The 22,866-nt window shown below is 34.6% G+C and overlaps 2 protein-coding genes across 2 annotated transcripts in view; both read left to right on the plus strand.

Moving 5' to 3' along the window:
- The first annotated feature begins 1,957 nt into the window (after positions 1-1,957).
- LOC105780589 (acyl-acyl carrier protein thioesterase TE3, chloroplastic) overlaps positions 1,958-22,866 on the plus strand; it is a 42,500-nt gene continuing 21,591 nt past the window's right edge. Inside the window, exon 1 of the mRNA XM_052629314.1 lies at positions 1,958-1,999. The gene's annotated coding sequence lies outside the window, so the exon portion shown is untranslated. The remainder of the gene's footprint in view (positions 2,000-22,866) is intronic.
- LOC105778785 (acyl-acyl carrier protein thioesterase TE3, chloroplastic-like) lies at positions 2,271-13,233 on the plus strand. Its single transcript, XM_052629315.1, has 4 exons — positions 2,271-2,368; positions 12,225-12,334; positions 12,933-13,028; positions 13,114-13,233. The coding sequence occupies exons 1-4, from the start codon at positions 2,272-2,274 to the stop codon at positions 13,231-13,233; spliced, it is 423 nt and encodes a 140-aa protein (XP_052485275.1). The 5' UTR covers position 2,271.

Here is a 22,866-nt window from a genome sequence, read left to right on the forward strand (position 1 = left end):
AATTCTTGAATCAAGTGAATTATCAATAAATGAGTTGGATAAATTTGATTGAATGTTGTATCTTCAATTCGTTGATGAATGATTTAGGTTGCATTCGTAATAGATGACTAGTAGCATTCCTTGAATCTAAAGTGGGTGTGTTGTGAAATGTTAAAGAGGGAACACTCCGATGCAAGCGTTAGAAAAATGAATCTAGATAAAGGCTGTCGTTGTATGAGTGTGTGTGGGCGTAATTACGTACTCCTTGGGGGTTTATTTCACTCCATCGTTACTTCTCAAGAACAAGGGTACAGTAATGCAACGATATCCCTTATTCACAAAAACAAAAACAAAAAAGAGACATATGTTGTACAATAAATGTTGTATTGGAAGATAGAATTTAGGATTTAATGCATGATGCTAGTTTTGATGAAGTTGCAATCTTATTGATTCATACTTATGTATTGTCGATGCAATATTCTATCATCTGAATGTGACTTATTCATTGGAATCTTAGGTGATTCAAGTTGTAAAAATGATCATTTGCCTTAGTAAATTCTTGTGTAGCCTTGTTAGTTTCTGTTTTACTTGATGACAAGTAAAAACTCAAGTTTGGGGGTGTGATAGTACTTGAAAGAACATATGTTTTCTCCCTACTATTGGTTAATTTGTCTCCATTTAGTTATCTTTAGCATATATTTTAGCATTTTCAGTTCGGTAATTTACATTTTATAACTCAGTGGATCTTAGCTTATTTATCCTTAATTTTGTCATGTTTTGGTACTGGTGTTGCTGCATGAGTATTTCCAAATTGCGCCCAAAATTGTCATCGCACCTGATAGTTGTCTAGATAAGAACAAAAATACATGAGCTATCTAGTCTGGTACAACTAACTTGTACGTACAGAGGCAGCATTATTCTGATGAAAAGACACTTGTGTTGTTTGAGAAAAAATATATATTGACATAAAAAGAAAAAAAAATGAGCTTTTTAGATCATCTTCTTCAACCTATCCCTTGAAGCTTTCGGCTATGGCTGCTTAAGCTCCTACAGGTGAACCAACATAAAAAAGATGCAACTTAGCTCTTGACAAGGAGCCCTATGTGTGACACGAGAGGGAATAGAGTGATTCAAGTCGAGTTATCTAGGAATAGTATTGTCCACTTGTTTATTTTATCTTTCTTTTCTAAACGTTGTTTATTACTTTCTATTTCATGTTAGTATGGAAGTACACATGATTTCTGGGTTAAATCTTATTTTATTCAATCTTGCTTCTATTGTTTAATCTTTAAGTTTGAATTTTTTAGCATGGAAATGTTATTGCAGTCACTAACACTGGAAGGTGCAATGACAGTTCAAGCTAACAAGCATGACAACGAAGTTGCTTGAGGATTAGAGGAATTTAATTCACTTGTTCTTAATAGTGTTCCATTGCCATCATCGGAAGGTGTGATTAATGTCCATGTTTAAGTCTTAAATTAAATATAAAATTTAAGTTTGGTACGATATTCATTGCAATTTAACGCACCGATAATCACCTATCCTTTTATACCTTGTAAGCACTTAGTATTCTGTTGAATATTGACATTGGGGATCCTAGTTTATCAATATAATATTTTGTCTTATTGTTTTCAAGTTATTGCTTCGAAAACTACTCCCACAATTTATTTCGTGACTATCCATTTAATGCACTGACATTGATAGACAAAAGACAACCATCCTTGTAGGATCGATATCTGAGGAACTCATATCTGTCAATTATACTTGCATTGACAGTGTATACTTGCACATTATTCCTGGGCAACCTTGCAGCAAGATCCAACCGGATGCTCAAGGCTTCGGTTTTCCTGGCGCACGCCGCCTTGCCTTCCCCTCGTCCCAATGCTACTTTTCTCAATCTTCACTGTCCATCCTCATCCTTTCCAATCTCTCCACTGTTGAAGCCGCTGCATGTCCCTACGCTCTCCACCTCAAGGAACTTCACTGTCGAAGCACATTTTGATCTCAAAGGCGGCCAAGGGTACTTTCCAGTCTTATTAATTTGCTTTTGGCTAATTTTGCTTTACTACAATAAAATCGAGAAGATTTGAAGTAATCTATGTTCAGAATACTTATGGATATTGTGTATTTGGTAAGGATTAGAAAAAGCCGAATGGGAATTAGCCCATTTGCACAACTTCGGTGAAAGGAATCAATTTTTCGTCAATTTGAGTTCACTTTTTAAAATTGGGGAATGGTGGTATGCTAAAAGGGAGAAGTGAATAAAATTTTATTGGTTTTCCTAATTGCAGAATGACTTCGTTCCATGAGGTTGAGCTTAAAGTCCGTGACTACGAACTGGATCAGTATGGAGTTGTTAATAATGCTGTTTATGCAAGTTGTCAACACGGTGAGTCACAAAATTGTTTGGTTCTTTTATTTATTTTCTATTTGTTTATCATTGCTTAATTTAATCTTGTAGCTCATTAGAGGTGCCTTGAGCCCTCAAACATCGATGTGAGTTTTCTTTCTTTTTTGGCTAGAATTTGAAAATAACCTTAGAGTTTAATTTCTAGTCTATTTAATTCTATTATGAACTATTACTTGGTTGAATGCCTTAAATTTCAGCTTTTTGGTCTCATTGTTTGCAATGCTTGTATAAAAGTCAGACTCAGAGGGCAGACTATGCACTTTAGCATTTCCATTTATGAAAGTCTATACTTAGTCATTAACTAATCTAATAACACCTCATACTTGGTTCGGTCGTTGAACTCAAGCTATGGAACGCCACATTAGCCACATAAATGATTCTCCATTAACACTCAACCTAATCTCTACCACATCATAGGTTAGAACATAAAACATATATAAAATTTGGGAAAGCACAAGCTCGCAAACACACACTTCGCTTCCTTCATGATACGCAGCGACAATAATATACGAAACTACTTCGCTTGTAAGAAATTAACTACTCTTTTCCGAAGTCACAAATATTTGAAGAAAAGAATTAAGAACATGCAAAGCCTAAGTTTTTGCAAAACAATATACAACAGTCCAACCATATGATATTGGGGTTCGAACTCTAAGACTTCGCAGAGTAAGTTTCCTTATACAAGGTAAGTCTCGCGAACTACCCCATGTGCTTAGGTTCTACGAACACGTTTTGCAAGGTTTCTCCTAATCAGTATGTCAAAATTTATTAAGGGTTAGTAGATATCAGTTTACCACATGTTTGGGTTCGCACTTTTGCATAGTTCGCCAATCTTGTTATTTCGCAGCAACCTTGGTGAACTCTATATAAGTTAGTCAAATTGATATATTTTAGTCTATTGCTTGTAGTGAACACTATGTTTAGAAATTAATTACTTAGGTATGAATTTGTAATTTAAGAAACATCAATCAAACTTGGACTATATTCGTATACTTAAACTTCAAATGTGTTTATAAAGTATTATAGGTTCACAAATAAAACATAAAGAAAAACATAAGAAATTGTACAAATAATTAAGTCCTAGAACAATTGGTGAAGTCAAAAAAAAAATATTTCCAAGCCCAAGCATAATATTCCACATTGCCTTTGTATCCAGAGTTCGCTTGTACTACATTTCTAATGTTTATGCTTCGTTTGGATCACTCGCTTCGCCGCCTCACCTTGTGCGATCTAACTATCTGTAGTGTTTAGAAAGGAGTGTGTGAGCTCTTGCGAACTCAGTAAATATACAGAAAAAAATAACCACATAGAACGCACAAATTATAAGTTAAGCAAGATCTTTGGCAAAGTCACTAAACTGCGAACTAGGTTCGCCATACTTACGCAAAGTCTTGGTTTGTTGTTACAAACTGTCACTTAGCTTAAAAATAGTAAAACGTAATATTTCATAAAACACAATCTTATTTCCATGTTATTTCCTATTGGATAAGTGGATCTCCTTATAACACCTCACTTTGACTCAAAAATTCTAACATGTCCCAAAAGTGTAGTTTAAAGCTAAGCACTCTCCAAACACACCAGCATGTCCTATTGAATGGAGCTTAACTCGACATTCCCTTATTTCTCCAACCTGTCTCAAGGCCTCTCACCCAAAACATAAAACATAAAGGTAAGTATTCATAATCATATGGCATGTATATCCAACGATTTCTAAAGATTATAGTGTCAAAAACATTTTCTTAAACATAGAGCTCGCAAATAATGAGGAGCTCGCAAAGCACTTTTCATAATTAGCTCGCAATATAAAGCTCGCACATCATTGTTCATAAAAACACATATTTAACATAGTCAAAAAACAGTGTTTAGAAAGGACTTACTCTCGGAACTTAGGATAAAAATCCTAAGCTCCTAGTTAACACTATGGTTCGCACATACATGTGGTGATCCCTGAACACTCAGAAATTTATTGAAAGCTTTAAACAAAATTCATTTTTCTCTTGTCTTTGCTTTTAGACGGTTCTGTTAGTTTCACAATTTCATAAACATACACAAGTCACTAATAGACAAAGCACATTAAAACTCATATATAAACAAAAGCAAACCTCGGTTCACACATGCTAGTCTTTTGATGAACCTAGTTTTCTTTGTTACGATATTTTCTTAATTACTTTTAAAGAACAGAGTTTTAGCTTAAATCCTAATAGCTAAGTTATGCATTCTTGACAACAGGATTATCAATGAAGAAATTTGAGAGAGTTTTGCCTTTTTCAAAAGAATATGAATTTTCTATTGAAGGGGTTTAATTTATAGACATTAAATATTTCGATGTTCTTAGCAAACCCTAGTCGTAGTAGAAGTAGGAAAAAGTTATGTGCATGGATAGTGTTACAAAGCGAAAGTAAGTTGGCTTCTGAATTTTGGTATAATTATCCCTTGACTACGCCTACTTTTGAATCTTGGCTCAAAACAACAATCACAGCTCGTCAGGCCACTAGCGATCCCTGCTTCACCAATCCCAGTGACGATCATAGTTTGCTAAATCCACTGCCAATCACAGCTCACTAGGCCTCAAACTCCTAGGCCCTATTTTGGAATGTTACAACTCTCTCTCTCTCAAGAAATTTCATCCTCGAAATCACCTATGTTAGAACATATGAGGATATTAACGCTTCATTGCTTCCTTAGTTTCCTAAGAGGCTTCGCTGATCTTGTGGTTTCACCACAACACTTTGACTAAGGGAATTCTCTTATTTCACAAGAAGTTGTCCTTGCGAGCTACAATTTCAAATGGTTCCTCATCAAAAGTAGGACCAGTTTGCACCTAATTTTCTTGTACTCGCACAACATGGGATGGGTCCGCATGATATTTCTGTAACATGGATATATGGAATACATCATGGATTCACCCAAGTTCTGGTGTCAACTTGAGTTCATAGACCACTGGGCCAATCCTTTCAACCATTTCATATGGACCGATAAACCTTAGACTTAATTTTCCTTTTTGTCGAAACCTTAAAACCTTTTTTCATGGCGAGACATTTAAGAGCACTCACTCTCCCACTTGGTACTCAATTTTTCATCATTTTAAATCAACAAAGGATTTTTGTCTTTCTGAAGTAGTTTTCAGTCATTCGCATATCATTTTTATTTTTTCCTCTATTTAATGAACCAACTCTAGTCCAACTATCCACTTTTCATCAAGTTCTGCCCAACACAAGGGAGTTCTACACTTCCTTTTATACAATGCCTCAAAGGGTTCCATTTGGATTCTTGCTTGTTAGCTATTGTTGTATGTGAACTCTGCTAAAGGTAAATAATGTTCCCAGCATCCTACTAACTCTAACACACAACTTTACAGCATGTCGTCCAATACTTGGATCACCCTCTCTGATTGAGCATCTGTTTGTAAATGATAAGTAGTACTGAAGTTAAGTTTTGAATTCAAAGCTTCTTGCAGACTTTTACAGAATCTTGAGGTGAATTGAGGATCTCAATCAAAGGTAATGGAAACTGGTACGCGGTGGAGTCGTACTATCTTTACGATTTACAATTCTATGAGTTTTTGCAATGTGTAATTTGTGCGAACTGGGAAAAAGTGTGACCTATTTGTAAGGCGATCCACAATCATCTATATCGCATCTTTTTTTCTCGAAGTTAGGGTCAAGTTTAGAACAAAGTCCATGGTGATCCTTTCCGACTTCCATTATGGAATTTTGAATGGTTGTAACAATCCTAAGGGAAATTGATGCTCTGGTTTCACATTCTGACAGACTAGGCACTTCGCCATAAAGTCTGTGACATTTTATTTTAACCCCAGCCACTAATACAGTTCGTGGAGGTCACGATACATCTTATTGCTCCTTCGATGCATTGTGTAAGGGCTGTTGTGAGCTTCAGTAAGGATCGCATGGTGAAGCTCTTCATTACATGGTACGCAGAATCTCCCTTGAAAATAGAGTACCCTTTTCTTATTCAATGTGAAGCCCCCCTGAATCTCTTGTTCCACTTGGCGAACCCACCTCGCCAAGTCTTTATAGGTGCCCTGCATCTTCTTTATTTGTTGTGAGAGGGTTGGTTTTCTTGCAGTTATACGAGCAGTCTACCATCACTTGTCACACTCAACCATGTGAACAGAGCTCACAGTTCACTCATTGACTTCCTACTTAAGGTATTTGTGACCACGTTTGCCTTTCTAGGGTGATGTTCTATCATGCAATCATAGTCCTTCAGCAGTTTTATGCACATTTTTTGTTACAAGTTCAGGTTTTTCTGCGTGAGAAGGTACTTGAGGCTCTTATGGTCTATATAGATGGAAAATTGCTCGCCATATAAGTAGTGTCGCCAAACCTTAAATGTGAGAACCACTACTGCTAACTCCAGATCATAAGTTGGGCAGTTTCGCTTATAAGGCTTCAACTGTCTCGAAGCATAGGCCACCACCCTTCATTTTTGCATTAGCACGCAACCAATTCCCATGTGTGAGGCATCGCTGTAAACTACAAAGTCTTTTCCAGATTTTGGTTGAATCAGTATAGGTGCTTTGGTGAGTATTACCTTAAGTTCTTCAAAGCTTTTCTATATTTCCTTTGTCCATACAAACTCCACATCTTTTTGCAGCAGCTTTGTTAAAGGTGCCGCTATGATGGCAAACCCTTCAACAAACCTACAATAATATCCTACTAACCCCAAAAAGCTTCGCACTTCAGTAATACTCCTCGGTGATCTCCACTTTATAATTGCCTAGATCTTCTTTGTGTTTATGCAAACTCCTTCTGCCGAAACCACATGACCCAAGAATACTACCTTTTTTAGCAAAATTTCACATTTTCTGAGCTTCACAAAATGTTGATTCTATCACAGAAATTGTAACACAATTTGCAGGTGAGCATCATGCTCTTCTTCAGTTTGCGAGTACACTAGAATTGATGTTGAACACCACTTCACAATCTGGTGGTAAACCAGGTAGCTCGTCTGGAAATACATTTGGAAATTTTTTTTATAGTACGTATATCACAAACCCATATCGTTATGTCCTGTAAACCTATCACATAAGTGAGGTAGGCTATGCAACCTTTCCCTATCATCTTCTTTGCTCTTATTGTCAAGACCTAATTGGACAAAAATTGGGTTCACTCTCCAACCACAATAATTTCCACCCTTCAGCTCAAAGTCTATCTTGGCTTTATGCTTAGTTAGCCAATCCATTCCCAGAATCATGTCGAACCCATAAAAGGGTAATTCTATCAAATCACCAAAGAAAACATGTCCTTGGATCATTAAAGGGCGCCTAAAATACACTTTATTGACTAGAACACTCTCACCAAATGAACTAGTAATAGTTATACCCTTATTAATGTGTCCTATTAGAATACCTAACTCACAGGCCAATTCACTCAAAATGTATGAGTGTTGGAACGAAAATCAATAAAAAAAACTACGAAATAGTTCGCAGAGTGAAGGTACCTGTGATGACGTCAGTCACTCCCTGGTATTGTAGTTCCTTTACAGCATATATTCATGTGAGCCTTCCTGTTCCACCTTGGGTGGCAACAGTGTGCGCTAAGGTTCGCTATCTAGCCTGTCTTATGTCACCACCACTATCTCGACCTCGCTCGCGAACTCTTGTTCGCACTGGTGTGGGGGTTTAGTTCTGAGCTTGCATCTTATCTTGGCCACGACCTCTTGTTCGCACGATTCGACACTCTCAACCAGAACATTTTCATTGCGAGGTCACACAAGTGACACCAAAGTCCTGTCACCTTTAGGAGGGTCTGCAGCTCTATTAACTAAGCTCATATTCGCAATTACTCTTCTACGAGGCATTTTACTAGCTCTAAATGTACATAAGACACAAGCTTAAGAAAGAGATCATAAGCATGTTCCATTATGCATCCTAAGCTTGACAAACACATTTGTGAACTTAGTTTGCCAATCTCATCTGCGAACACGATTCGCCAAAACACATTACAAGCATAGCTCACCAAGCATGTCTGTGAGTACAACAACTAGGTAGGTGAATAGCGAAAAATGATTCGAAGCATAATCCTGCAAAAGAAACAACTGAACCAAGGCAATGTATTTTCCCAATCCCACCCCAACAACAACAAGCAATCATATTTATCAATTCAATTAGTAAACAAACCTGGCAAACCTAATTAATTATTTCAACCAACATGACGACCTCTGATACCATTAAATGTAACACCCTATACCCGATCCCGTCGTCGAACCCAAGCTATGGAATTCCACATTAGCCACCTAAGTGACTCTCTATTAACACCTAACCTAACCTCCAGCTCACCACAAGTTAGAAAAAAAGCATACATAAAAATTGGGAAAGCACAAGCTTGCGAACACACACTTGACTTGCTTCATGATACGCAACGAAAGTCATATGTGAACCTACTTCACTTGTAAGAACTTAACTACTCTTTTCTGAAGTCACAAATATTTGAAGAAGGGAATTGAAAACATACGAAGCCTAAGTTTTTTGCAAAAAAATATATAACAATTCAACTATTTGGTATTGGGTTTCACACTCTAAGATTTCAGAGAGTAAGTTTCCTTATATAGGGTAAGTCTCACAAACTACCCTTGATACGGATGAGTGTGGATGAACGCAGAAGCAAATCACAAAGTTTGTTCAAGTCGCAGATTTGACTTAGAGCTCTAGAAGTTCGAAAAGAAACTTGGATTTTGATATAATCAGAAACACACTCAAATCCAAGTCAAATAAAAGAAATAAATAAGATAAATAATTAGCACAATAAATCAAAGATTGGAACAATAAAGAAGAAAATAAGAAGATAGATGAAAAAGATAAAACGTGATATATAGAAGTCCTAAAAAGTCTTGGAAACACGAAGAATTCCCAACCCCCTTCAAGCGACTCTAATTTCCCCTCCAAACTAAACCTTGGCAAGAAAAAAGTTTGAAGATGATCCCTACAATCTAAAAAGATTATTAAAAACTCTTATAAAAGAAACTCAAGAATAATTCTTGAAAGAAAACTCAAAGAGAACTTGAATAATAATCAATTGTGTGATTTGTGTACAATGCAAAGGCTTATATATAGGCTAGCTAAATAAATCTAATAAAACTCTTAAGTATACTAGAACTCTAATTAATCTAAACAAAAAGTAGTTTTAAACTAAGCTTTCTTGCTGACATAAAACTTCTAAATAACTTAAACTACTTAATAACTATTCAAAATTCGAAATAATAAAATCATAATAGCTAATAAATACAATATTGGGCTCATATATAAGAAAAATTAAGTCTGAAACCCGAACCTAATATGATTTAAACTCGAATTAAAAGCCCAAAACTTGTAATTCCAGTCATAATCCCGTCCAGAAATTCTCCTCGTGTAGTCTTCACTAAAACGGTCATAACTTGAGCTCTCAAACACAAAATTGAGTGATTCAAAGTGCGTTTTGAAGCTAAGAGATAGATCTTCAAACCCTATGAATACATGTCAACCCAAAAATGCCAATATTCCAGCCAAAAAGTCATCACAAGTCTACTGATTTCCCAAGCTTGAAAATTGGCAGCTTTGGTGAATGGAATTTAATAAATTTCACCCCATCCGTGCATGTATCAGCCATTATGTACTTAGGATTTGTGAACACATTTCGCAGGGTTTCTACTATTCAATATGTCAAAATTTGTTAAAGGTTCACAAATACTAATTTGCCACATGTTTGGGTTTGCACTTTTGCACAGTTCGCCAATCCTATTACTTCGCAGCAACCTTGGTGAACTCTATATAAGTTAGTCGATTTGATATATTTTATGCTATTGCTTATAGAGAACACTATGTTCAGAATTTAATTACTTAGGTATGAACTTGTAATTTAAGAAAGATCAATCAAACTTGGATTATATTCGTATACTTAAAATTCAAATGTGTTTATCAAGTATTATCGGTTCACAAATAAAACATAAAGAAAAAACATAAGAAATCGTACAAATAATTAAGTCCTAGAACAATCGGTGAAGTCAATAGAAAAATATCGCTAAGCCCAAGCAGAATATCTCATATTGCCTTAGTATCCAGAGTTCACTTGTATTACATTTCTAGTGTTTATGCTTCATTTGGATCACTCGTTTCGCCGTCTCACCTAGTCCATCTAACTATCTGCAATGTTTAGAAATGAGTGTATGAGCTCTTGCGAAATCAATGAATATACAGTAAATAATAACCACATAGCACACACAAATCATAAGTTAAACAAAAGCTTTGGCAAACTCACTGAACTGCGAACTAGGTTTGCCATACTTATGCGAAGTCTAATTCACAGTTAATCACTGTCAGTTAGCTTAAAAACAGTAAAACATAATATTTCATAAAACAATCTTATTCACATGTTCTTTCTTGTTGGATAAGCAGAATTCCTTATAACACCTCACTTTGACTCAAAGAGTCTAACAAGAAGTGTAGCATAAAGATAACCACTCTCCAATCACACCAGTATGTCTCATTGAATGGATCTTAGCTCAACATTCTCTTATCTCTCCAACCTGACTTAGGGTCTCTTGGCCAAAACACAAAACATAAAGGTGAGTACTTACAATTCTATGGCATGCCATTATATCCAACGGTTTCGGAAGATTATAGTGTCAAAAACATTTTCTTAAACATAGAGTTCGCAAATCATGAAAAGCGTAAAATCATGAAAAGCTCGCACTTTTCATAAAAACACATATTTAACAGTCACAAAACTTGTTTTAGAAAAAACTTACTCTCAAAAATTAGAATAAAAACCCTAAGCTTTTAATGAACACTTGTTTCGCACATACATGTGGTAATCCCTGAACACTCACCAATTTGCTGAAAGCTTTGAACAAGTTTCGCTTTTCCCGTGTCTTTGTTTTTGATGGTTTTGGAAATTTCGCAATTTCACAAACATACACAAGTCACTAACAGAAAAAGTACATTAAAACTCATATATAAACAAAAGCGAACCTAGGCTCGCACATGCTAGTTTTTTGACGAACTTGGTTTGCTTTGTTGCGAACTTTTCTTACTTACTTCTAGGGAACAAAGTCTAACCATAAATCCTAAGAGTTAGGTTCTACGTTCTTGACAACAGGATTATGGATGAAGGAATTTGAGAGAGCTTTGCTTTTTACAAAGAATATGAATTTTCAATGAAAGGAGTTTAATTTATAGGCATAAAGTGTTTCGATGTTCTTAGGAAACCCTAGTCGTATTAGAAGTAGGAAGGAGTTACGTGCATAAATGGTTTACGAAGAGAAAAGTATGTTGACTACCTAATTTTGGTATAATTCTCATTTGACTACTCCTACTTTTGACACTCGGCCCAAAAGAACGATCACAGCTCGCCAGGCCTACTAGCTACCACATCTCACTAAATCTACTGGCGATCATAGTTCGCAAAATCTACTGGAAATCACAGCTTGCCAGGCCTCAAACTCCTAGGCCCTATTCTGGGATGTTACACTAGTTGCTGAAGTATAAAGTATGTTCTCTTTAATTCACATTCAATTTATTTACGAAACAAAAACCTTCTAAAATGTTGGGACTTGGTCCATGAATTGAGTTAGGATCACCAAGGAGAGGTTTTATTTTGAACGGTTTGTTCTCTTTCATGTCTAAAACTACTATTAAAAAAGGACTTCATGCTATTGGAATTATGCTGTTGGCAGTCGTAGATTATGAAGTGGATATAGAGGTTCTGACGATGACGTTTTCCTTGCAGTTTACCCTGGCAGTTGATTCAACTCTTGCATGTTCTTTGTGTTTTGATTGCTATATATATATATAAATCATATTTTTTTGATATAGAACCACTCTTGTTTGGATAATTAGGTTGCCATGAACTACTTGGAAGTATTGGTATTAGCTGTGATGAAGTTGCCCATACTGGTGATTCATTAGCACTATCAGAGTTGTCGCTCAAATTTCTTAGACCTTTAAGGGTAGGCCACTTTCTTTAATCACTTTACCTATTTATTCGACAACTTATGTGAAAAGAGGTGAAAGTTCTTGCTATCTTTTGAATTTCTTGTTTCTTAATTTCTTTAGTTTAAAAGCGCAAGGTAGAGCTTAAGAATACTTCTAAGTCTAAAGCAATTGATATGTTAGCTGGAGTTCCATAGGAGTACGAGTCCTTCTAAATTCTATTCCAGCTGGTATACAAATTAAATAGTTCAATCTAATAATCTTCTATGCAATCTGTTTGAGACTCTTCTGTACACTTAACTAAATGCAGTGCTAGGATATGCAGAACTGCTTTTCTGGAAGTGTTAATTGAGTTTTATTAAAAAGATTAGAAAATAAATGCTTGACACAGTACTAAAATTGGATTTCAATTTGGCGAGGTTGGTATATCATACACGCAGTTATGTTTGCATCATTCTAGAATTGAACTCAGCAAACTTCATTAGAAATGTTAGCTTGTGCCAGTTCAGCATGTCTGCTGCAACTTTTCATAGCATGATTAGCTTTTCTCCATGTTAGCTGATCCCTTCAGTAATCTTACTTATGTCTACTTCTCATGTACATTCTGGAAACCAGAGTGGAGACAAATTTGTTGTTAAGGCGAGAATTTCCAACTCCTCAGGGGCTCGCCTGTACTTTGAGTATTTCATCTTTAAGATGGCAAATGAAGAGGTTTGTTATGATCAAACCTGCAACTCTTCTTCTTCAAGTCAAGGATTTGGTGTTTTCGTTAGTAACCTGATGATTTGATGTGCAGCCTATTCTGAAGGCAAAGGCCACAGTTGTATGGCTTGACAAAAATTATCGTCCTGCTCGTATTCATCCAGAATTCAGATCAAAATTTGTTCAATTCCTTCGTTGTAAGGAACCTAATTGAGTTGTTGGTGGACATGGGAGATTCTTTCATTTGGGAAAGGAATGAAGAATATGATTCTTGAACACACCATTCATTTACAAATATTAAGGAATAAATGCCAATTGGATTCTAGAAAGGTAAAATATGTTCTTATAAATATAATTGTGTTTCTTGAGCCAACACTTCAACTATACTGCATGCCTGAATTCTTGTTTCTTTATGACATATGAAACCAGCATCATGCAATACCTTTTGAGATCTATATGCCAACAAATTTGGATGTTGAGATTAATAGCATACAATACTAGTCAATGATTGCTTATCCAGATTTCAGTTCTAATGAAACAAAAGGAAATTATGTTTGAGAAGTAGACGTATTCTAACAAGTTATGGCATCTTTAGATGTATGCGAATAGTGGGTAGAGTAGAACATCAACAAATGGTTTGGCAGTTGGCGGCTAAAGGCAGTTCACAAGTGGTTAAGGTCCCAAGAGACCTGATGCGTGAGTCTCAGAGAAAAGAATAGCTCTTCCCCTCTTCCTGAGGAAGAGGGTGTTTTTATAGGCAAAAGGCCTTGAGGATTCTGTAGGCGGGCCCTAACTAACAATGGCCCTTCCTGTTTTGTAAGGTTTTGGGCGGCGTGATTGGATGAGAGAGGTCACTCAGTGGGTGGTTGATTTCAGGAAGTCATGCCATTTGAGATATGATGGATGTGATGGAATAGATCTTTGGGCAATGTATGGGAGGATTCTGAGTTGGGTGAACCTTTGTGCTGGAGAGCCCTTTGGCGGATGCTCCAAATGGCAATGGGCTAGTGGGGTATTGGTACGAAAACATTTAGGGTCTATTTGATTGGCAGTAAAATGTTTTCCAAAAAATGATTTACTAAAAAATATTTTTTGGTGTTTGATTGAATCTGTGTAAAATGTTTTCTGCTGTTTGACAGATTTCCTGAAAATATTTTCTGGAAAAGTTATTTTTACATATATATTAATAAATTTTTATATTTTAAATTGTTTTTACATATATTGCAATGATTTATTTATAATAATACTCAATTATTAAGCTACAATATTAATCGTTAGAAATTCAAAAAACTAATATCAAATAAATTATTTGTAAGTGTTAAAAATAAGTATTGAATAATTATAAATTGCTTGAAACCACAATGAGTACTAGAAATAATATTATCCAAATACATAATTAATAGTACACCACATAGTAACAACATTGTCCAAATACATAATTAGTAGTACACCACATAGTAACAACATTGTCCAAGTGCATAATATTACACCACATAAAAGTATTAATATCTTCAACCCTGAGAAAATTTTTGAAGCCAAATTTTTTTATGCTTCTTACTTTTAACTAAAAAAACTTTGGTCTCGGATTCATGACTCACTAGATAATCAAACACAGAACACAAGAAGTCATCATCAAATCCTTCTTCCTCCATCGACATCAGTTGTTCGTAAAGCTGTGATGTCTTATCAGCAGTAAATTGTTCCAAAGCATTAGCAATTTTGCCAAGTTGCTCACCCACAAATTTAATTTGTTCATCAACGAGACTTTCTTGACCACATTTTCTTTTACGTTTGGATGTGCCAGATGAAGATACATTTGTTCTTACCTCTTCAGTCTCTTCATTGTCGCGGTCTATAGGCATTGAATTTTCATTACCATCATCTAAATCTATGTCAGCAAATGTTCTGGTAAAACTCATTGTTGCCATATCTTTGCCAACAACCAAAGCCATTTCATCTTAATGATCAATGCTTTTATTCAAAAATGGCTCATACTTCTTGTGTCCCTATTGGATATTATACACAATTAGAATAACAAGTAAAAAACAATTGAAATATACTTAACATTTATATACATATATTACCATCACTGCTGCATCATATGTCGCTCTATCACATGTGATCATTTTCATGTTATCATCCCATCCAAAACAACTTTCACCTTGAATTTTGCATATAATCTGCCACTGGTTTTTTACTGTCCTCAAATGATTTTCCACATGCTTCGCATCGCATTGGACTTGGAATCTTTCAGAAATGGCGTCGACAACTCGATTAATAGAAACTACTTTGAAAGTATTAGAAGGCTTATTTCCTTTTCGAGCCTCCTCTGCTAGAATTTCAAGGAAAACATATTCCACCGGTTTTGTCCACCTGAATTGCTTGGAGGTCCCTTCTTTGTTGCCCTTACCCATTCTACATTAAATAATTGTCATTGTCAATAATTTCAATATCCAACAAGCCTATATAGATGAGTTATTACTAGCTTCCTGATTTCTTAAATCAAAATCTACTTGAAAAGTTAAAAACAAATTTGATTTTGGTTCATCTGTCATTTGCAAAAGTTTTGAGACTCTCCCATTTCCAACTTCATCTTTTCTTTAATTCTGAGTCTTTGAACTGTGAAAAAAAATGGTGGGGTGCATGAATTCTTTCCCTCCTGTTCATACTGTATATTCACTACAATCTCTTTCATGCAAATCGATATCAATGTGTAATATTTAAACAAAATTTCATTATATTTTAAAGAAAAAAAACATAATTCCTTGCCATAAACTCTATATTACTACATATATTTAAATCTATAACATCTACCATCAACCAAATATAACAGCTCATCACTGCCATTTCCCAAGTAATACGTAAACAAATTACAGAAAAATGTAAATCAATAATAAACCATACCCAAACACATCCAACAACTATTTAATTCACTTGAACCGAATTATAACAACCACAAATGCATATTATACCAAATCATAAATCAAACACACCACAAACCTCTTATGAAAATATCGTCCAAGGCCACCAACAGGAGTAAGAATGCTGAGGTAGAGGCTAGGACAGCAAGAACTATACAGCTGGAGGTCAAGCATAGAAAGAAATTAGAACCGTTAGGAGCAATAAAAAATAGAAGCTAAGACAACATCAGTCTTGCCATCATCAATAAGTCTGATTCGTTCAAACCCAAAACCTAATAAACATAATCAAAATCCCTGCCTGTTACTGCTTAATGTAATAGAAAGTAAAGAGATTATAGGGGGTTTCGTTTTCATCTAGAAAGAATTGGGATCTAGCTTAGGCATTTTGTTTTCCCGTTTATTTTTGGTAGTAGCTGGTGCCGAGTTTTGAACTGCATGTTTATTATTTGCCAAAATAACCGAACTGAACTTCATCAGTTCGATTAGGTTTATTCACATGGTTTAATACAAACAGTCCAAAACTGGTAAAAAATATGACCAAAAATAGCAATTGTGAAGTGCATTCAGTGAATTATACTCATCAAATAAACTTTGTAACCCAAAAGCATCCCTCTTGGATCTAATCCCTAGAGGGTGCTAACAACCAATAACTGTATAATGCTAAAATCTACAATATTACAACAACAACTTGATTTGTCTATTTACAAACGTGAATTACAAAAAAATTAACAAATTTGTCCATAAAAAAAGAAAAATACTATCAAGGTTCAGGACCCCTTCCATTTCTAACAAACAATAAATTCTCAATCCTAGCAATAAAAAGAGCTTAGACACATGTATGATTAAGCATGAAAGCTTCCATCCATTCTGTACATATTGAAGATGAAAAATAATAAAAGCTACTATGAGTATGATTGCACTCATACTTAGAACAATTCAATGGCATAGGAAAAGAGTGTCATGAACCAATTTTAATCATTTTAGTAAATAGTTCAGAGCTAACACCAATAGTAGTGAAAAGATAGGCAAAATGCTCATCCTAATTACTCAAGCAGTCCAAAGAAAAAACAAAAACAACAGTTTTATATCAGAAACAGGTCAAAACCAACAATGTAGCACAAACAATCCAACAAAAACAACCAATAACAGTTTAACTACACATGCAATTCAAAAAACCAAAGACTGGCACTTTACAAGTATTCCAAATACAAAAACAACAACTAGCAACAGTTTATTATTTACCAAAAATACGAAAATTTGCAGGATCAGACATTACTGATCTGCATATTTATTATTTACCTTGCATTACCCAATTTCGTGCATAAAAACCCAAAACCCTTTTACAATTAGTGAACAATGCATAACATAGAAACAAAAAACACAAACCCAGCAAGTCTTTTTCGACATTGAAAATAAAACCATAAAAAATCAAATAATGTCTACAATAATAAGGTTACCTGAAATTTCCCACAGATCTGACGGAAATTGGAGTGGAGATAGCAAAAATAAATGGTGGTCAGAGAGAACGTTTGGATCGGTAACTGAATCAGTCGAAAAAGAGGGAACCGAGGAAATGAAAGAAAACTGCGATAATCTGCCACTGGGAAACGAGGAAATGAAGGAATGAAGGAGTTCTTGTGGGGGGTTAGTGAAAAATCAGTCGACAGATCTTGTGGGGGTGTGGAAATGGAAGGAAATGAAGGAATGAAGGTATTAGAAGGCAGGAGAGAAAACGGAAAATGTCTTACCGAAATTAAGGGCGTAAGACATTTTTCCCAAATTTGTAATTGGTTTTCCTGTGTTGCGGAATTGGTTTTACAAAAGGAAAATATTTTCCTCCTATCAAACACTGGAAAATGTGTAAAACCAATTCCGAAAAATATTTTCCCCTATCAAACACAGCCTTAATTTAATTCAATGGTGGGATACTTAAATTTTAGTACTAGCGTTTATGGTTCCGTTTCTCTCTACATTACATATGAATTTTAGCTTTTAGCTAATAGATGTTAGTTTTCTATAATAAGGAAAGTGTGGCTGAGGCTGACAATATGAGTTTTCAAGTTCTAATTGTTTAATTAGATGTTTACTATTTTTTTTATAATAATATGTTTACTTGGAAACTAGATCCATAGGCCTTGTTTATGAAAATGTGTTGCCTCATAAACTGCAAAGGTGAATGCAAGAGAGTGTAAGAAAGGTATTTGTCCCAAATAGCCCGGTCATGGACGGGGCTATTTGCCTAGGCCCACTCGAAATTTAGGAGGGTTTGAGTAAATATATTAAACTTAAAAAATGAGTTTAGACAAAAAATTATGTCTATTTAAAATATGGATCGAGCTCCGGTTGAACATTCAAGACTTGAGCTTAACTCGACCCAACCTGTTTTTAAGTTTATAATAATTTTTATTATGTTATTTTTATATATTATGTAATTTATAACATAAAATTAAATATATACTAAATATGTAATACTACTCTAATGTAAACATTAATATAATGTTAAGGTAACTATATAAATTTTCAATAAATAAAAAAATATTAAATATTAAATTGAAATAATATAAATATATATTTTTTAAATATGGATGGGCCTAAAATGGGCTTAGGTTAGTCTTTTGCTAATATGCGTGGGCTTGGATAAAATTTTAAGCTCATATTTTGGATCGGGTTGAAGCAAGCATAAAGTATGCTAATATCATGCTTAAGCCTAACATGATCTAATCCATGAACACCTCTAGTCTCAGAATAGTAAAATTGTTTGTAAGGGTTTTTTGGAAAAATATAAAATTATAATTTAGTATAATGATAAAACTACGGATAAAAGTACTATGGAGACTTTTGTACTAGGAGTCAGATTGCATTTTGCCTCTTCTACATAAAAAAAATGCAAATTAGACCTTGTACGTTAGAAGAAAGTGCAAATTGATCATTCTGTTAAAAATTCTATCTATTTGTGTTGTTAAGTGATTGTCGAAACCATTCTTAAATTTGAAAAAAAAAAGGAATAGACTTTTTGAAATAAATGGAGTCACCACAGATCTTTTATTGGGGTGTGATTGGCTCACCTTAAAATGATTTTGGTCTACGAGATTTGAGAAAATAGGTTCGGGGGTCGGTTACGCACGAGGAAGGGTTAGCACCCTCGTAACGCCCAAAATTGGCACTGATTTGATTGCTCAATGTTTTATTGTCGAATTTCTGAAAAGATTTTAAAAATACGATCCTTGATGAGAAAACTTGGATGAACTAGCTTAAATGATAAGACGCACTTATTTCGAAGAAATAAATTATCACACCCAGTGAGTTAGGGTGTTACAATTCTATCTTCGAAATTAAATGTGTTCCTTTTTTATGAAAATCATGAGTTTAAAGAAGGTTACCTGATTGTTTAAGTCAATCGAGAAATCAGAATCCAGTGAGCTAGGATTCAATTTCTCGAAATTCTTAAACCTCAAATATTGCCTTTATTTTTGAAAATCGAGACAACAAAATGCCACATCCAATAAGTTAGGATCCAACATTTTGTAATCTTAAGAGCTTTATTTTAACAATTGTATGGTTTTAATAAAATGGATACTTGATGATATAAATTCATTGAGAAGAATTGAAGCCCAGTAAGTTAGGGCACAATTCTCTCTAGAACTCATAAACACCAAGCCCTTTTTAGGAATTTGAAATAAAACGATTGTAATGCTTTAAAGAAATGCAATTTTGCAAACAACATAATTTGAATAGCAATATATAAAGCAGATGATGAATAACAAACCAAGTTTATAATATGCAGCAACCAAACATATAATACATCAACATTAATAATTAAGTATCTAATAAATCAATAATCAATCTCATAAAGATATTTTTGAAAAAGATATTTAGAAAAATTTCATAATAAATAATTAAACTAAAGCAAGCAAAATAAATAACTTCCTTTAAGAAATAAGATACTTATGTATGAAATGCGTATAAAATTTTATAAGTTGAAATCTATTATACTTTACATTTATTTATATACACCAACAATTCCATATAAATTATACATATAGATATAATAGTCATGAGATATCATGGTGAAAATAAAATTTGGAACTATATTCTAAAATAAATTATTGAGAAATATAAAGTAACATATCAAATTCTTAAAATATATTAAGTGTGATAAATAATAATGTATCAAATTGGAAAAATAAAAGTATATATAAAATAAATTTAAAAGTTTGTAAATTTAAAACATATTGATAATAATTTTAAAAGAATAGTGTATCATATCTTAGAAATCATACTATTAGTAGGTTTGAAAATAATATTAAGCCAATAGTAAAAATAATGAAAAAAATATATGAATATAATAATGATTTATTCAAAAAACTTTGAAAGCAAAATAAAATATGAAGAAAACGTTTTGAAATTGAAAATAATAATCTATAAATTTTAAAACCAAAGTTCCAAATGAAAATAAAATAATAATAACAAGAAATCAAAATTAAATGATATACAATAGATTCAAAATATTGATATATAATGGTTTTGAAAATATAAAAAGCAAACTAAAATAATAATTCATTATAATTTAGACTATAATAATAGTAAACTTAAACACTATCAAAATAAATATTATAAATAATATTAAATACTATAATATAAAAAATAGAATAAAAAAGTAACGTTGAATTTTGAGAAAGAAAACTAAATTAGTATTAAATTAAAAATTTATTTTAAAAATGAAGGACCAAATCAGCAATTATACGCAAACTTTGAGATTATCCAAATCAATCGCAGAAACGACACCGTTTGACCATGGATTTAAATGAAAATAAGGTTAAATATGCGATACAAATTAAGAAAAATAGAAAGAAATCCGATTGAAACTGAGCAAAACATAAAGGGACTCTCAGCGCAAATAAACCAATAAGTCAGAATGCGCGGATCCTCCCTGGGTCGTTGTATTGCGTTGCTATTTAAACTAAGTTTTCGTTAAAAACACATTTGCATAACCAAAAAAAATAAAAGAAAAAAGGCTTAAGCTCTCTGCTAGGGTTTCTGGCCCTAGATTTCACGCCGCTTAGGGGGCTCCGTCAGTCCTCGCCCCACCGTCCTTGCTCGAGCTCCGATCCCGACGAAGCGACCGAGGACTAAACCGGTATCAACGTGAAGGTAAATCCCCCTTTTATCTCTCCTTTTTACTATCAAACGATTAAAGAAAATAAAACGAAAAAAGCAGCGAAAATAACTCAAATCACCTTTAAGAAATTGTTTTTTTCTATTGCTTTTCAGAATTTTTGATACAATGTTCATGTTTTTCCCCTTTTTTTCTCCCCCTTTACAGGTTTTTTGAAAGGCTCTTTTATAGTCGAACAAAGAAAAAGAAAAGAAAAATAAAAATGAAATCCCCCGTATACAATTTTTTTTCTTTTTTCTTTGTCTCTGCTGCGTTTGCTTGTCCTTTGCAGGTACATGGGCCAGCTGGCGTACGGTAGTGGCGCATGTGTGAGGGCAGAGCTTGATTACGGCGCTGAAGGCTAAATCTTCTTGTTGGGATCTCCGAAACCCTAGGGTTTCGGGTTTCTTACTTTAATGATTCGGGTTTTAGTTGGTTTGGGCTTTAGTTATTTGGACCGGTGTAATGGGTATAGGTTTGGTAGGTTAAAACAATTTGGGCCACGTTGGGCCTATGTATTTGGACTTTAAATATTGAATTTTATTTATTCAACTGAGCCCGGGCAATAATTGGGCATTACAGCTGCCCCTCTTTGCTCACTATCGTGTAACAGGAACGGAGCCAAGACTCTAAAATGACCAATTTTGCCCGGTCGTGCTAGACTTTGGTACTTTTCTTCTTCAAGTAGCCTCATCCCATCCTACTGCATCTTCAGTGGCATAGGGATTAGTGCTTCGATCCACTCTACCGCAACGTCGGGGAGATAGGATTTGTAACTCGTAACTTTAATCTATTTAAATGTGATGTCGAGGAAGCAAGATTCGCTGTTGTAGCTTCAGTTTGTTCCACTACACCGCCTGGGAAGTAATATTCGCTGTTGTAGCTTTAATCTTTTTAACTGCAATGTCGGGGAAGCAAGATTCGCCGTTGTGGCGTTAATCTATTCTACTGAACTACTTGAGAAGTAAGATTCACTGTGGTAGCTTTAATCTTTTTAACTGCAATGTCGGGGAAGCAAGGTTCGCCGTTGTGGCGTTAATCTGTTCCACTGCATTGCTTGAGAAGTAAGATTTGCTGTTGTAGCTTTAATGCAGGGGAAACAAGATTCACCGATGTGGCTTTAATCTGTTCCACTGCACCGCTAGGGAAGTAAGATTCGCTGTTGTAGCTTTAATCTTTTGAACTGCAATGTCGGGAAAGCAAGATTCACCGATGTGGCTTTAATCTGTTCCACTGCACCGCTTGAGAAGTAAGATTCGCTGTTGTAACTTTAATGTCGGGGAAGCAAGATTCACCGATGTGGCTTTAATCTGTTCCACTGCACCGCTAGGGAAGTAAAATTCGCTGCTGTAGCTTTAATCTTTTTAACTACAATGTCGGGAAAGCAAGGTTCGCCATTGTGGCGTTAATCTGTTCCACTGCATCGCCTAGGGAGTAAGATTCGCTGTTGTAGCTTTAATCTTTTTAACTGCAATGTCATGGAAGCAAGGTTCGCCATTGTGGCTTTAATCTGTTCCACTGCACCGCCAGGAAAATAAGATTTGTTGTTGTAGCTTTAATCTTTTTAACTGCAATGTCGGGGAAGCAAGATTCACCGATGTGTCTTTAATCTGTTCCACTGCATCGCCTGGGAAGTAAAATTGGTATTTTCGATCTGCTTCGTTATCGATGTAGGAAGACAAGATCCGCTATCTTCACTGATCTGTTCTCTGGGGAACATGACCTGTATAATGAACCTAATTATGCCTAATGATTAAGATGGCATGATCAA

The sequence above is a fragment of the Gossypium raimondii genome, chromosome 4 (assembly GCF_025698545.1).
Source record: "Gossypium raimondii isolate GPD5lz chromosome 4, ASM2569854v1, whole genome shotgun sequence".
Classification (NCBI taxonomy): Eukaryota; Viridiplantae; Streptophyta; class Magnoliopsida; order Malvales; family Malvaceae; genus Gossypium; species Gossypium raimondii.